This window comes from Panthera uncia, chromosome D1, assembly GCF_023721935.1.
Source record: "Panthera uncia isolate 11264 chromosome D1, Puncia_PCG_1.0, whole genome shotgun sequence".
In the NCBI taxonomy this organism is placed as follows: domain Eukaryota; kingdom Metazoa; phylum Chordata; class Mammalia; order Carnivora; family Felidae; genus Panthera; species Panthera uncia.
The window spans coordinates 96576154-96589058 of NC_064808.1; the positions used below are offsets into that span (position 1 = coordinate 96576154).

General features: G+C 55.2%; 1 protein-coding gene across 1 annotated transcript in view; it reads left to right on the forward strand.

The window, feature by feature from the left end:
- Nucleotides 1-12905, forward strand: part of LOC125929689 (Down syndrome cell adhesion molecule-like protein 1) — a 99297-nt gene that overhangs the window by 79327 nt on the left and 7065 nt on the right. The window contains exons 18-24 of the mRNA XM_049641106.1: nucleotides 5974-6127; nucleotides 8463-8580; nucleotides 8948-9111; nucleotides 9356-9454; nucleotides 10137-10325; nucleotides 10774-11061; nucleotides 12557-12712. Coding sequence (XP_049497063.1) covers nucleotides 5974-6127; nucleotides 8463-8580; nucleotides 8948-9111; nucleotides 9356-9454; nucleotides 10137-10325; nucleotides 10774-11061; nucleotides 12557-12712 — 1168 coding nt within the window. The remainder of the gene's footprint in view (nucleotides 1-5973; nucleotides 6128-8462; nucleotides 8581-8947; nucleotides 9112-9355; nucleotides 9455-10136; nucleotides 10326-10773; nucleotides 11062-12556; nucleotides 12713-12905) is intronic.

Consider the following 12905-nt stretch of genomic DNA (forward strand, 5'->3'; position numbering starts at 1 on the left):
CACTGGTCACCCAAGAGCAGCTGAAGCCTTACCTGGTGCCCATCTTGGGTCAGCCCTCCAATCCAGGGGCTGCAAAGTGGTCACAACCCCTGGAGGCTTCTTTGAGTCAGGCGGTCACCACCAAGCAGATGTGAAAGGGAGACCAAGGCCTGGGCTCTTCTGGTCTTCTGGTCTGGCTGACCAAGGAAGGTTCTATCAGGCCCCAGAGCTGGTGACTGGGGCCTGCCTGGTCCATGGCCTCTGGAAATGAATCACGCTCCAGCGTGAATGGTCTGGCCTCCGAGGGCTGCTGGAGCTCTGCCCTGAGCAGCCTCCTTAGCCTGAAGCCCACTGGAGGGAGGAGGAAAATGGCAGACAGTAGAAGGAAGGCAAGGGCATCTCTCTCTGGGCCAGGGCTGGGCCTCACTGCTGGGGAGAGGACTCAGACTTCAATATCTGCCCAAAGCTGGGAGTACAGTGCAGTACTATGGATATGCATATCCATAGACTATGCCTATCCATAGTATGCATCCTTCCCTCTACCTTTCCCGATCTCCAGCCTCTCCAGCACTGAGTTCTGCTGGGAGGCTACTCTGGAGCACAGCCGTTCTAGTTACTTGAGCAGGTGCACCTGCCCTCAAGGGGTGTCCAGTCTAGTGGGGAGGGGGCGGGGCGCACCAGGGGTGTGCGGGAGTAGTAGCCGGGAGATGTGCTCAGGACATCTCAGGCAGGCAGCAAGGAGCAGGAGGTGGCCAGCTTCCCCCTCCGCCAGCAGCTTGGGATGGGACAGCAGCCTGAGCATCTGCGGATGAGCTCCTGGCAGCCAGGAAGCATCTCTAGCTCCGCTCTGCTCTCCTGTGGTCTTTCTGAGTTACCCTCTGAGCAGTTGGTGGCCCAGCTCCGTACCAGTGAGGCCAGAGTTCTTTTGCCAGAGGAGAAGCCCAGAAATGTGGGCTTTTTAGTGACTCTGCGTCCTCCCCTCCATCCTCACGGCCACCAGCCCATATGCAGAAAAGTGCACATATCGTGGGCGTACGGCTCCATGACATTTCCTAGCACATTGGGCAAGCAGCACCCAGAGCAGGGAACACGACATCAGGACACCCCAGAGGACCTCCTTGTGCCCCTCCCGGTCACCACCCTTCCCCTGCCAGGGTGACGACCATGCTGACTTCAGATTAGTGTTGCCTGTTTATGTCCATTATATAAGTGAAGTTCATACCATTAATCTGGCTTCTTTTACTCAACATTATTTTGAACTTGTGAATTTCCTCCACACTGTTGGGTGTGGTTATAGATCATTCACTCTCACTTCTGTATAGGTTTCCGCTGGGTGCGTGTATAGAATTGTTTCATCCATTTCACTACCCATTGATAGGCATTTGGGTAGGTTCCAGTTTGGAGCTGTTCCTTGCGGCACTGCTGTGCACACCCATACACGTGTGTACTGTCGGGTGTGTTCCCAGGAGAGGAAATGCGGGGCCCTGGGGTCTGGACATTGAGAATGCACTGCCATTGTTGGGTGTCTGTGCCAACTTTCCAATCGATGTTTTAGCCGTGCTGTCTGCCCCTCCTTCCCTTCTCCCTCTGTTCCCCCACCCCCACACACATCCTAAGCTTATCACCATTCTGGATGCCCGTTGTGCCTTTTCCCAGCCCACGCCTCTGCCACTGCTGACCCCTGCCGTGGCATGGTCTTTATCCTCTGTCATATAGTGAATGCATTTGATGGCAATTAGCTGCTCACTTCTCTGTCTCCTGTGCTGGTCCGTGGGGCCCTGTGAGGACAAGGGCAGCATCTTTTCATCTCTGGGTCCCCCAGCTGCCAAACACTGTGCCTGGAACATCATTGTCACTAAATGCATGTTTGATGAATGGATTACGAGCAGCCTGGCAATTGTAAAGCCTTAGACATTGGGCAAGTTTCCCTTCATGAATTGATGGGAGAGGGTAGTCATTCTCCAGCTTGGTTTTGTGCGGTCATTTCCTCCTCCGACAATGAAGCCTTTCAAATGAGTGCTGCCTCCTCATTAACTCAGGCTTCACGAGCCCCCAGAACGGAGCTCCTGGGTCCCGTGCCCTGCTGGAGACCCTGGGGCCCTCCCCGCTTCTCTTCATGTCCTGAGCACAAGCACATAGGAAGCTCCTCTCTCCTGGGGACGGTTCCTATCTGACAGTGGCACACAGGGGCCAGGGGGCCTGTGCGATGAGAACTTCATTCAGTTCAGCCACCTTATAGAGGAGGAACTGCCCTCAGCGAGGGACCCAGACACCTGACCACCACATTGTGTGATGTGTGATGTGTGAGGTTACCGCTCTGCACAAATATACTCCAAATTCCAAACAACTGCACTACAAATTCGCTTATGAAAGAGACCTAGGAGTGAGCGCTGGGGGTGAGGACACAGGCGTGTACATGTGACAGGGCAAAACCACGGGTGTGAGTGTGAGGTTAGAGGCAATGCACGTGAGTCTAATGTATGCACACGTACTAGAGTGTGGAACCCTGAGAATAGACGGGAACCGCATCTGGCGTGGGCTCCCGCAAGTTATGCCCTTGGGGGCAGCCAGAACTGCAGGGAGTCCCGTTAGAAATTGTACCAAACGTGTTCATACACTTGTTGTTTTTCTCTGATTCTCAAAATGATGCAATTTTATTGTACAAAATTCTGTAAATACATAAAAGAATAGACAGGAGAGTAGAAATTACTTGTACTCATTCCCTGAAGATAAACGCTGGCAGTGTTTTGGTAGATAGCCTTCCAGCCTTTGATCTGTACGTATATTATGGGGGGGGGGGGGGTTAATAAAAAATTAAAATGAATTTTTACATAATGTTATATAATCTGTGTTTTCCATGTAATATATCTAGGCACTTTCCCACACCATCACATACTCTTTTCAAACATGACCTTGAATGCCCATAGGTATATAATCTATTTAACTAGTGCCCTCATTATTCTTTCATCTATTTTCAAATGTTCAACATTGTAAATAACATGTCATTGAACATTCTTCAGATAAGTCTTTATGCACATGTTTTATCATTTTCTTAGGTAAATTTCTATGGTAATTCCTGAGTCATAAAGAATATGGATATTCTTTTTTTTTAACGTTTATTTATTTTTGAGACAGAGAGAGACAGAGCATGAACGGGGGAGGGTCAGAGAGAGGGAGACACAGAATCTGAAACAGGCTCCAGGCTCTGAGCTGTCAGCACAGAGCCGACGTGGGGCTCGAACTCACGGAACGTGAGATCATGACCTGAGCCGAAGTCGGACGCTTAACCGACTGAGCCACCCAGGCGCCCCAAGAATATGGATATTCTTAAAATGTGCATACGTGTTTGTGAATTACCCCTCAGAAAGTTGGAACCAATTTATGCTTCCACCAGCAAAATAAGTCCATATTTGTTTCTTACCCCCATGCTAATCCAAAATATTATGTTTCATTTTTGCCAGTTGGATTGGAAAAAAGGGGTCCTGTTTTAGGTATATTCCTTTCATTACTAGTTAGGTTGATTATTGTTATATGTTTATTGACTGGTTTTTTTTTCATCTTTGGGTAAAATTGTCAATTCATGTCCTTTATCCATTTTTTATTTGGGTGGTTCATGGTTTTTTCTCATTGATTTGTGAGTGCTCTTTACATAGAAGGATAATAGCCTTTTTAAAAATCGTATTGGCTGCAATTATTTGCCAGCTCATTGCTTGCCTTTTGACACAATTTTTGGTGTGCCGTAGGTTTTGTTTTCATATAATTCAAATTTATGAATCACTGTCATTTGTGATTTTTGCGTTTATTTTTATGATTAGAAAGACAAATATGTTCACAGTTTTACCTTTTTCTTTTTAACTTTTGATCCACTGGGACTTTATTTGGGAGTATAGTGATGTGTTTTTATTTTTTATTTATTTTTTAAACGTTTATTTATTTTTGAGACAGAGAGAGACAGAGCATGAACCGGGGAGGGTCAGAGAGAGGGAGACACAGAATCGGAAACAGGCTCCAGGCTCTGAGCTGTCAGCACAGAGCCCGACGCGGGGCTTGAACTCATGAACCGCGAGATCATGACCTGAGCTGAAGTCGGACGCTTAACCGACTGAGCCACCCAGGCACTCCCAGTGATGTGTTTTTAAAAGCGATTTCAGGAGATTCTTGGGGAGCCCAGGTTCAAAGGAAGACCCCGGGATCTGGATTCGAAGCTAACACCTTCAAAGGGAAGCCAAACCTTTCCTGTGTAGACACAAACGTACGCTCACGTACACACTGACACACAAGCACGCACATTCGACTTTTCTCCACACGTGCACATGCACACCTCAATCCTCACGGAAGAGTGAGCCGGGAGAAGAACGCGTCCCAGTTTACAAAGGACTCGCCCAGCCCTCGCCTATTTGTGCCTCTCTGTAACCACACGGGGTAGGCAGAGCAGTATCGCTTTCTTAGTTCACAGAATAGGAAACCGAGGCCCCGGGAGCCTTGAGAGAGAAAGGTGTATGAGCTGTGAGACTCACACTTGGTAAGAAGGGCAGGCGGGTGTTGGAGCCAGTACACCACCCACTTCGTGCACAGACAGGAACTACAGGTACCCGCACGGTCCCCTGGGTGCCATGGCCTGCAAAGACTTCCCAAGTACCAGGGCTGAAGGTGGCTTTGCACCTGTCTGCAGCAGGGACCCCCCTGGTTCAAGGCCAAATCTCCATTAGGGAGGCAAGAGGGAGACTCTGCCAGGGAGCTCTATGCGTATTGAGGAGACGCCTGTGCCTCCTTCCTAACATCTCCCTGCAGATGGCCTGGGGCCAAAAAGGATGGTTTCTCCTGCCATAAGTCATCGGGCCCCTCAGTCCTCCCGTGGGGCACAGAGAATGTCCCTCTGTGACCCCATCTCTATCTGCAGGTCTGTCCCTCAGCATGTGGATGAATGCGTCCACGTGTCCGTGTGCGTGTGAGCGTGCATGTGAGCATGTGTGTGCACGATCCCGTGACTGCAGAGATAACTAATTAGCTCCCTCTGGCCTCAGGGCCCCCCATCTGTTCCGGGGGCTGCTCCCCCCTCCCTAGACTTCTGCCCTGATTTCAAAGAGGCCCCAGTGCTGCCCTCCTTTCCCTTCCCCGCGGCTGACCAAAAAATAAAATGAAAGTCAGCCCCATCCCGCCTGGACCAGGGAAGGGGCTGACAGGAGGTCTGCAAACTAGCGCTTATCAAAAGCTCCTTCTCAAATTCATTTCAATATCTGAGCCTCTGGTTTCCAAGGCAACATAATCTTTTCATCAAAGCAACTGGTAAAACCACTGGGATCCGATATTGTTTTGTTGGCAACTTGTCAAAAGTGTCATTTGGTTAAAAAAAAATTTATAGATGTATACAACCTACAAATATATACGGTGATCTATACCACTAATAATCATTAATAAAGTGTTGTCCCGTGAAGCTTTCCGGGTTCCGTCTCCCACCCCTTCTTCCCCCAGACGGTTTGCTCCCGCAGAATGAAGGAGTGGTAATTAGACGGCGGGGCGGGGAGGTGGTGCGGAGCCGGCTCGGGCTGGGGGCGCCCGTCTACAGCCCTAATAAGGCAAATGCGGTAATTTAGTTTCTTCCCAGAGACTCCCTTTCCCCGGGGTCTTCCTGGGATCCTCCCTCCTCCATTCTCCCTTCTCCGGACTCCCTCCATCACTCACCCGAAACACTCACATCCCCTGACCTGCAGCCACACTTGCCAGGGTCTGGGTCGGCCAAAGAGGTAAACTGAGGCTGGCCCAGCACCACGCCAGAGAAGGCCCACGAGCCCCCAGGGCCAAGCCCGGTGCAGACTCTGCTCACTGTTGCTCCCAAACCACAAAGGGCGAACGAGGCAGGATCCTGCCTCCTCTCCCCACCCCCCTGACTGGCCCACCCCCCTACTCTGAGCCCAGGTCCCCCGAGGAAGGTTGGGGTTGGAGGCTGGAGGCCCAGGAGGCTGGGTTTTACACTTCTCTGCCCCTGTCCCGCAGGCTCCGAGCGAGTATGAGACGAGTCCAGAGCAGCTCTTCTACCGGATCGCCCACCTAAACCGTGGGCAACAGTACCTGCTGTGGGTGGCCGCCGTCACCTCTGCCGGCCGGGGCAACAGCAGCGAGAAGGTCACCATTGAGCCTGCGGGCAAGGGTAAGCGGCGCAGGCCAGAGGGGAAGAAGCGGCCAGAAGCCCCCTTCTAGAATTCGGGCTCTCCCAAGAGAGGGGGTGTCTCTCTCCACCCTCTCTGCCACCTGGCCGAGAGGAGCTGGCGGGCCACCCGCCTCTGTCCCGCATCCGCCAACACTGGGCCTCTGCTGCCCCCTGACTCCCAGAAAGCCTTACAGCACGCTCCAGGCCGCGCAGCTACTCAGGGCCCGGTGGCACGGAGGGCCCCGGTCCCTCCTCCAAACTCGACTCCAGGGCTGAAAGAAGGGACATCAGCCTCGCTCCCAGCTCGAGGCAGAGCCTTTGTCCCAAGGCTCGGCTCCTCCGGAGGGGGCGGTGGCAGGGTACGCGGCTTCCACGGGGCCGAGAGCCATAAAGGGAGCTTCGTCGTTTCAAAGCCTAGAGGTAATGCCTCTGATGGCTGATTCACTCGATGCACGGACACTTAAGAGAGCGCAGACCTAGGAGGCCCTGGGCTAGATGCTGCACGTGGAGTTTGTTCTTAGGGAACACCCCCATCGAATCCCTGGCCTGGGCAGAAGTATGGCATGAGGGCATATGCACCCCCGCGTTACAGGGAATGACAGGTGTTGGGCCCCGGCCCGGGAGCAAAGAGGCAGCCGCACAGCAGCTGATGTGCCCTCCGTGCAGACCGCAGGCCATGGGATCGACCCGCTGCCAGCCCACAACTTCAGTCCTCTGCCTTGGTTCTGGGCCTCCGTGGGAAGGCCACCTTCCTCTTGGGCCGGCCTCCTCCCTCAGCCACCTGAGTCTCTAGCCCTGGGGCCCTGGGAACCCACCCCGGCCACGTGGCAGCACCAGGCCTGGAGCTCTACAGCGTTTGGTGGCCTGGTTAACTTAACACCTGTGACACGGCCCGGTGGTCTGAGAGGGACCTGACGCGACTACCCTCTCCGGGTGCCCTTGACGTCTTTGCCTTTCTTGCTTTCCGTGAGGCCGCTTGTGCCTCCTGGTGCTCCGAGCGTGCTCTTGTCAACCCCGGGGACGTTCCTTTCTCCTCCGTGGCTGTATGTTACTGCCAGCCCTGTGTCAGTCTACATTCCTGCTCCCGGTGACTCCGTCCCTGGGCCGCTGACTCCCACATCGGTGTCCGTGGGACACTTGTATATCTGGGTGCTTCCCAGTTACTCCACGCGGGCGACCCCAGGTTCAGTGGGAGCGAAGTATCCCCGTTCCTCCTCCTCCTCCTTCCGTGTGCCTGGTCTCTGTGAGGGCACCAGCACCCAGCCGGCATCGGGCAGTCGTCGTCCCCTCCCCCTCTATCGCTTCCTCAAAGCCAGGTCCTTCCCCGAGTCCTGCCGGTGCTTCCTGGAGCCCCTCACCTCTTGCCCCACTTACATCGGCTCCAGCCGCCATCTTGCCACTGAGCCACGTCCTCTGCCAAGCCATCCTCTGCCGGCACCGGGGCTTTATCTGCAACTCTACTTTGGACACGTCACTACTTACTTATCGGCTCCCAGTGGCTCCTCATGACCCCAAGAGGAAGTCCAGCCTCCTTGTTCCGCCGACAGAGCGCCCCCCCCGCCACCCGCCGCCCATGCTTCTGCTCCTACTCACCACCCGTCCCCCTTCACCCACCCTGGGCTTTGGTCACGTCAGAGTATTTGCAGACCCTCACACTTCCCACGGGTCCCAGGCCTCCAGGCCCCTACTCGGTGCTGCTGCCTCTTCCCACCATGACTCTCCTTCCCTGCACGGGGCCTTCCTTTTTAGCCTTCAAGATTCAAGGTAAAGCTTCCAATTCCAGAAGCTTCCCTGGCTGTCACCTCCACCACCACCGAGCTGGCGGAGTCCATTCTTCCTGTGGGTTCCCACGGTTACTTGTACCTCTCCCTACCGTAGTATTCTCGACCCGTGGGGAAAAAAATGTTTTTAAGTTGGGCTCCATGCCCAGCGTGGAACCCATGACCCTGAGATCAAGACCTGAGCTGAGAGAGCAAGAGTCAGATGCTTTACCGACTGAGCCTCCCAGGCGTGCCCCTGCCCCCATAATGATCCTTTTTAAGTGTCTGTCCTGGACAATGTGCAACTCGAGGACAGGAAATAGATCTTCTTCACTGTGTGAGTCTTCAGAGCCTCATGGGAGACCTGGCCCATAGCAAGTATTTATTTGATAAATGTTTGTTGAACCAATGACTCCCATCTGAGCTTGCCTGCACCCACCCCTGCTCCAAGCTCAAAGCGGAGGTCAGGTAGGAGATGGGGGGCTTGATGCGTAAATTTGGGGAGCCCCAAGAAAGGCCGCCCAGTACAGCATTGTGGGTAGGAGTGGGGTGCCCTCACGTTCTCCTCCCCGTAGCCCCAGCGAAGATCATCTCATTCGGAGGCACCGTGACAACACCCTGGATGAAAGACGTCCGGCTGCCCTGCAATTCAGTGGGAGATCCAGCCCCTGCTGTGAAGTGGACCAAGGACAGGTATGTGCGGGACCCTGGAGGGCTGAGTGACCCAAGTGATGGGTGGTAGATGAGCCTTAAAGAAAAGAATCGGGTGCCTTTACCTTCCAGCTGACCAGAGGCCCTGCCGGGTGCATGGCTACTGCTCTCCCAGGAGGCCTGGGCTCCCTGGCTCCCCACTGTTGACGGCTAAGCATCTCCCCTCCCTGGGTGCCTGAAGAGGGCAGGGTTACGGGATATCCCCAGGAAGTGCTGAGCAGAGCCAAGGGCCCTGGGCCGCCTAGCCAGCCTCCTTCTGCTCCCAGCCCTGTGTGCCTCCAGTCCTGAGGGAGGCCCCGGGAAGAGGGGGTGCTTACCATAACCCCTCTCTGCCCCCCCACCCCTGCAGTGAAGACTCGGCCATCCCTGTGTCCATGGACGGGCACCGGCTCATCCATACCAACGGCACACTGCTGCTGCGTGCTGTGAAGGCTGAGGACTCAGGCTACTACACCTGCACGGCCACCAACACTGGAGGCTTCGACACTATCATCATCAACCTTCTGGTGCAAGGTAAGACCCTGGAAGGCTGGCCCCCCGGCAACCTCCCCAACGACCTGGGCGACAGACCCTCAGTGGGACAGAGGTGCCACATGGAAGAGAAGGCAGGAGGGATGGAGAGAAGGAGCGGGAGCCGGGGAGGCTCCAAGAGGGTGGGAAAGCCAGGCCTTGGCCCTCACTTGCAGCTGGGAGACCCCACGCCCCCGTCATCGGATGTTAACGCTTTGTGGTGAGGGCTGGTGGCTTTCCCTCACAGTTCCCCCGGACCAGCCCCGCCTCACTGTCTCTAAAACCTCCGCTTCATCCATCACCCTGACCTGGATTCCAGGTGACAATGGGGGCAGCTCCATCCGAGGTGAGAGGGGTCTGGATGAGGAGGGGGGGGAAGGGGAAGAAACTCTGGGCCCAGGAGCAGGGGAAGGGCTTCACCCACTCCCACCACTTGGTCCCCATAATGCCCCAGAAGTGATCAATGGCCAGGGGGATGGGCAATTCGGACCAGTAGGAAGTTACCCAAGTGCCACAGAAAGTCACCAGCCTAGGTATCCCACGTTCAGACGGCCCACCCCAAATGCTGCTGGTGAGCTGTGTGAACCTGGAGAGATCTGTTTTCTTCTCTGGGCCTCAGTTCCCAAATCTGTAACAGTAGACAGAGAGTGCTTCTCGGCCTTGAATAAGCACATGAATCACCAGGAGGCTCTTAAAGAATGCAGATTCTGATTCAAGAGGTCTGGGATGGGATCTGAAAAGCCCCCAGGTGATCTAATACCGCTGTCAGAGGGACCATCCCTGGAGTAGCAGGGTCTAAATAGGGTCCCTTTTAAGCCTCAAGGCTCTGGATTCTGCTCCCTTCCCCACCTTAGCTGCTAAAGAGAGAGCGGGAAAACTCCTTGCAGCTTTGGGTCCAACCTGCATGGGCCCTCCCCCCATCACCAAAGGCCCCACTCTGCCCCTGCCGGAGCCCAGCCCCACGACGCCTGTTGGGGTGTCCCAGGCCCCGCCACGCCCGCCCTGAGCCAGGCAAACCTCCCGGGCAGGCTTCGTGCTGCAGTACTCGGTGGACAACAGCGAAGAGTGGAAGGATGTGTTCATCAGCTCAGGGGAGCGGTCCTTCAAGCTGGACAGCCTCAAGTGTGGCACGTGGTACAAGGTGAAGCTGGCAGCCAAGAACAGCGTGGGCTCCGGGCGCATCAGCGAGATCATCGAGGCAAAGACCCACGGGCGGGGTGAGGCTTAGCGATCACCCAGCTGGGGAGAGATGGGCCCAGGCCATGGGGATGGAAGATGGCTGGGGTAGGCAAGGAGGGCGCTGGGAAGCGGAGACTGAGGGGAGGGGCTTAGCCGCGTTCCGGCCTATGGATAGCACCTTGACCAATCACAGTAGGAGAAACAGGCCCCACCTCCCTGGCGGGGTAGCCGATGGTGACAGCCTCCTCCTTCTCCCCACATCCCTTCCTCCTCTGCTGAGGCCTTCTCTCCAGGTCCTTCCCTCATCCCCCTCCTCCTCTGTCCCCTGGGGCATCCCTAGTCCCATGTGTGCCAAACGCTGTTCCCCAGAGCCACTGCAGCCCCCCTGACCCAGGGTACTCCTCCCCCCGCGGATGAACGAACCCTCCTCCTCTCTCTCAGTCTCTAACCACGCTCTCTCCCTGTGCCCCCCCCCGCCCCCCCCAGAGCCCTCCTTCAGCAAAGACCAGCACCTGTTCACCCACATCAACTCCACGCATGCTCGGCTTAACCTGCAGGGCTGGAACAACGGGGGCTGCCCTATCACAGCCATCGTCCTGGAGTACCGGCCCAAGGGCACCTGGGCCTGGCAGGGGCTGCGGGCCAACAGCTCCGGGGAGGTGTTTCTGACCGAGCTGCGCGAGGCCACGTGGTACGAGCTGCGCATGCGGGCCTGCAACAGCGCCGGCTGCGGCAACGAGACCGCCCAGTTCGCCACTCTGGACTACGACGGGAGTGAGTCGGAGAGGGTGGGAGGGGCAGCACCCGGACCGCGGGGAGGTGTCCCCAGGGAAGCCGGCAGAGAGGCAGATGCATAAAGACAGGACAGACAAATCGAAAAACAGACAGGGAGGAAAAAGCTGGAGACAGGGAAGGGAGCAGCAGACCCGTAGGCAGGCAGGCCGGTGGGCAGGTGCGCCCGTGACCATACAGACCTGCAGACAGGCAAACGGGTCACACTAAGACAGACAGTCTTGGAAGGTGCAGTCCTTGCTCTCTGTTGCTTCAGAGAGATGGAGAGGAATGTAGAGGTGTAGTTGAGGCCCTGCCCTCGGAGGACCCTCTGCTAACATGGTGCATTAGCCAGGATGGGACTGTCTGTGCTGCAGTAACAGATAAACACTAAAAGCTCCAGGGCTTAGCCCAGTAAAGATCTGCTTCTTGCTCTCATAACGCCTTGAGAGGGTTGGCTGGCCACCATCTTCTAGCTCTGCCATCTTGAATGGGTAGCCTCCAAGGTCACCAAGAAGAGAAGGATAAAAGAGGCACCCCAGTTCTTAACTGCCTTGGCCAGGAGGTGACGCACGTCACTTCTGTTCACACTCTGTTGTCCGGAACTAGTTACCTGATTCTCATCTAACTGCCAGGAAGTCTGGGAGGTGTAGATGAGCACGTGGATGTTTGGTGTCTGCCACGTGGGGCACTTCCTACACATGCATACGCTCACACACACGCATGCACACGCATGCACATCGTGCACACACACACGTGCATGCATACATTAAAGGTACATGGAAGGCTGAATTCATAGAGATCCATTGTCACAAGGTGAATGAAGTCGACCTGTGCGTTAAGGAAATCGAAGAAAAGCAGTAGCAGAAGGGGATGGGCTCAAACAAGGAAGCTTCATGAAGGAGATGGCTCTTATTCAAGGCTTTGAAACAGGCAAAAGAGGGGCTTTGCAGAGGGCTATGTCAGCAGAACTTACTGCCTCTGTGCAGGCACCCAAAGTTAGCAGATACTGCCCATGGGAGGGGGGGATCAAGGAGACAATGCAGCATTGAATGGCTTTGTTCCCATCTGGGGAAGAGACCCTGGGATCCCACTGCTCTGACAGTGGTCTCTCAGATTCCCGCTATCCCTCCCCCATTTTACGAGCTGGATGGGGGCATCTAAGCTCATCTGTCCCCCCTCTAGAAATGAACATTGAACTCCAACAGGAAGGAGACTATCTCTGAAAGACTTCAGGATAATTCTAAAACAGCCCCACGAAGTCATCAATTTCATAATGCAGCATGGAAACTACATGATTGTTCATGGATGTCCTGATCTGACCAGAATTTGGGGGGTGGGGGAGGGCAAAAGGGGAAGGCTGGGGCTCTGTGCCAGGAAGTGGGGGTCAGAATGAGACCAAGGGCAGCAAGAGAGGTTCAAGGGCTACCCCACCCGGAGGACTCTGTATAGATCCTACTCATAAGGGACATCTGACTCCCTTCTTCACCCCATTCAGGTACCATCCCTCCCATCAAGTCTGCTCAAGGTGAGGGGGATGATGTGAAGAAGCTGTTCACCATTGGCTGCCCGGTCATCCTGGCCACTCTGGGGGTGGCGCTGCTCTTCATCGTTCGCAAGAAGAGGAAGGAGAAGCGGCTGAAGCGGCTCCGAGGTAGGCAAGTTTCCTACGGGCTTCCCAGGAAGGAGTGTTGGCCCTCAGCCACGCTGGCCACCTTTCATTGGCTCATGGCACCATCTGGGCAAGAGAGTGTGCCTGTGTCTCATTGAAGGGAGAGCTGCTACTCCAATCTTCTGAAACTTTAGTTCTCACTGCTTCCTCCTCTGTGCCCCCAAGACTCTGTGCC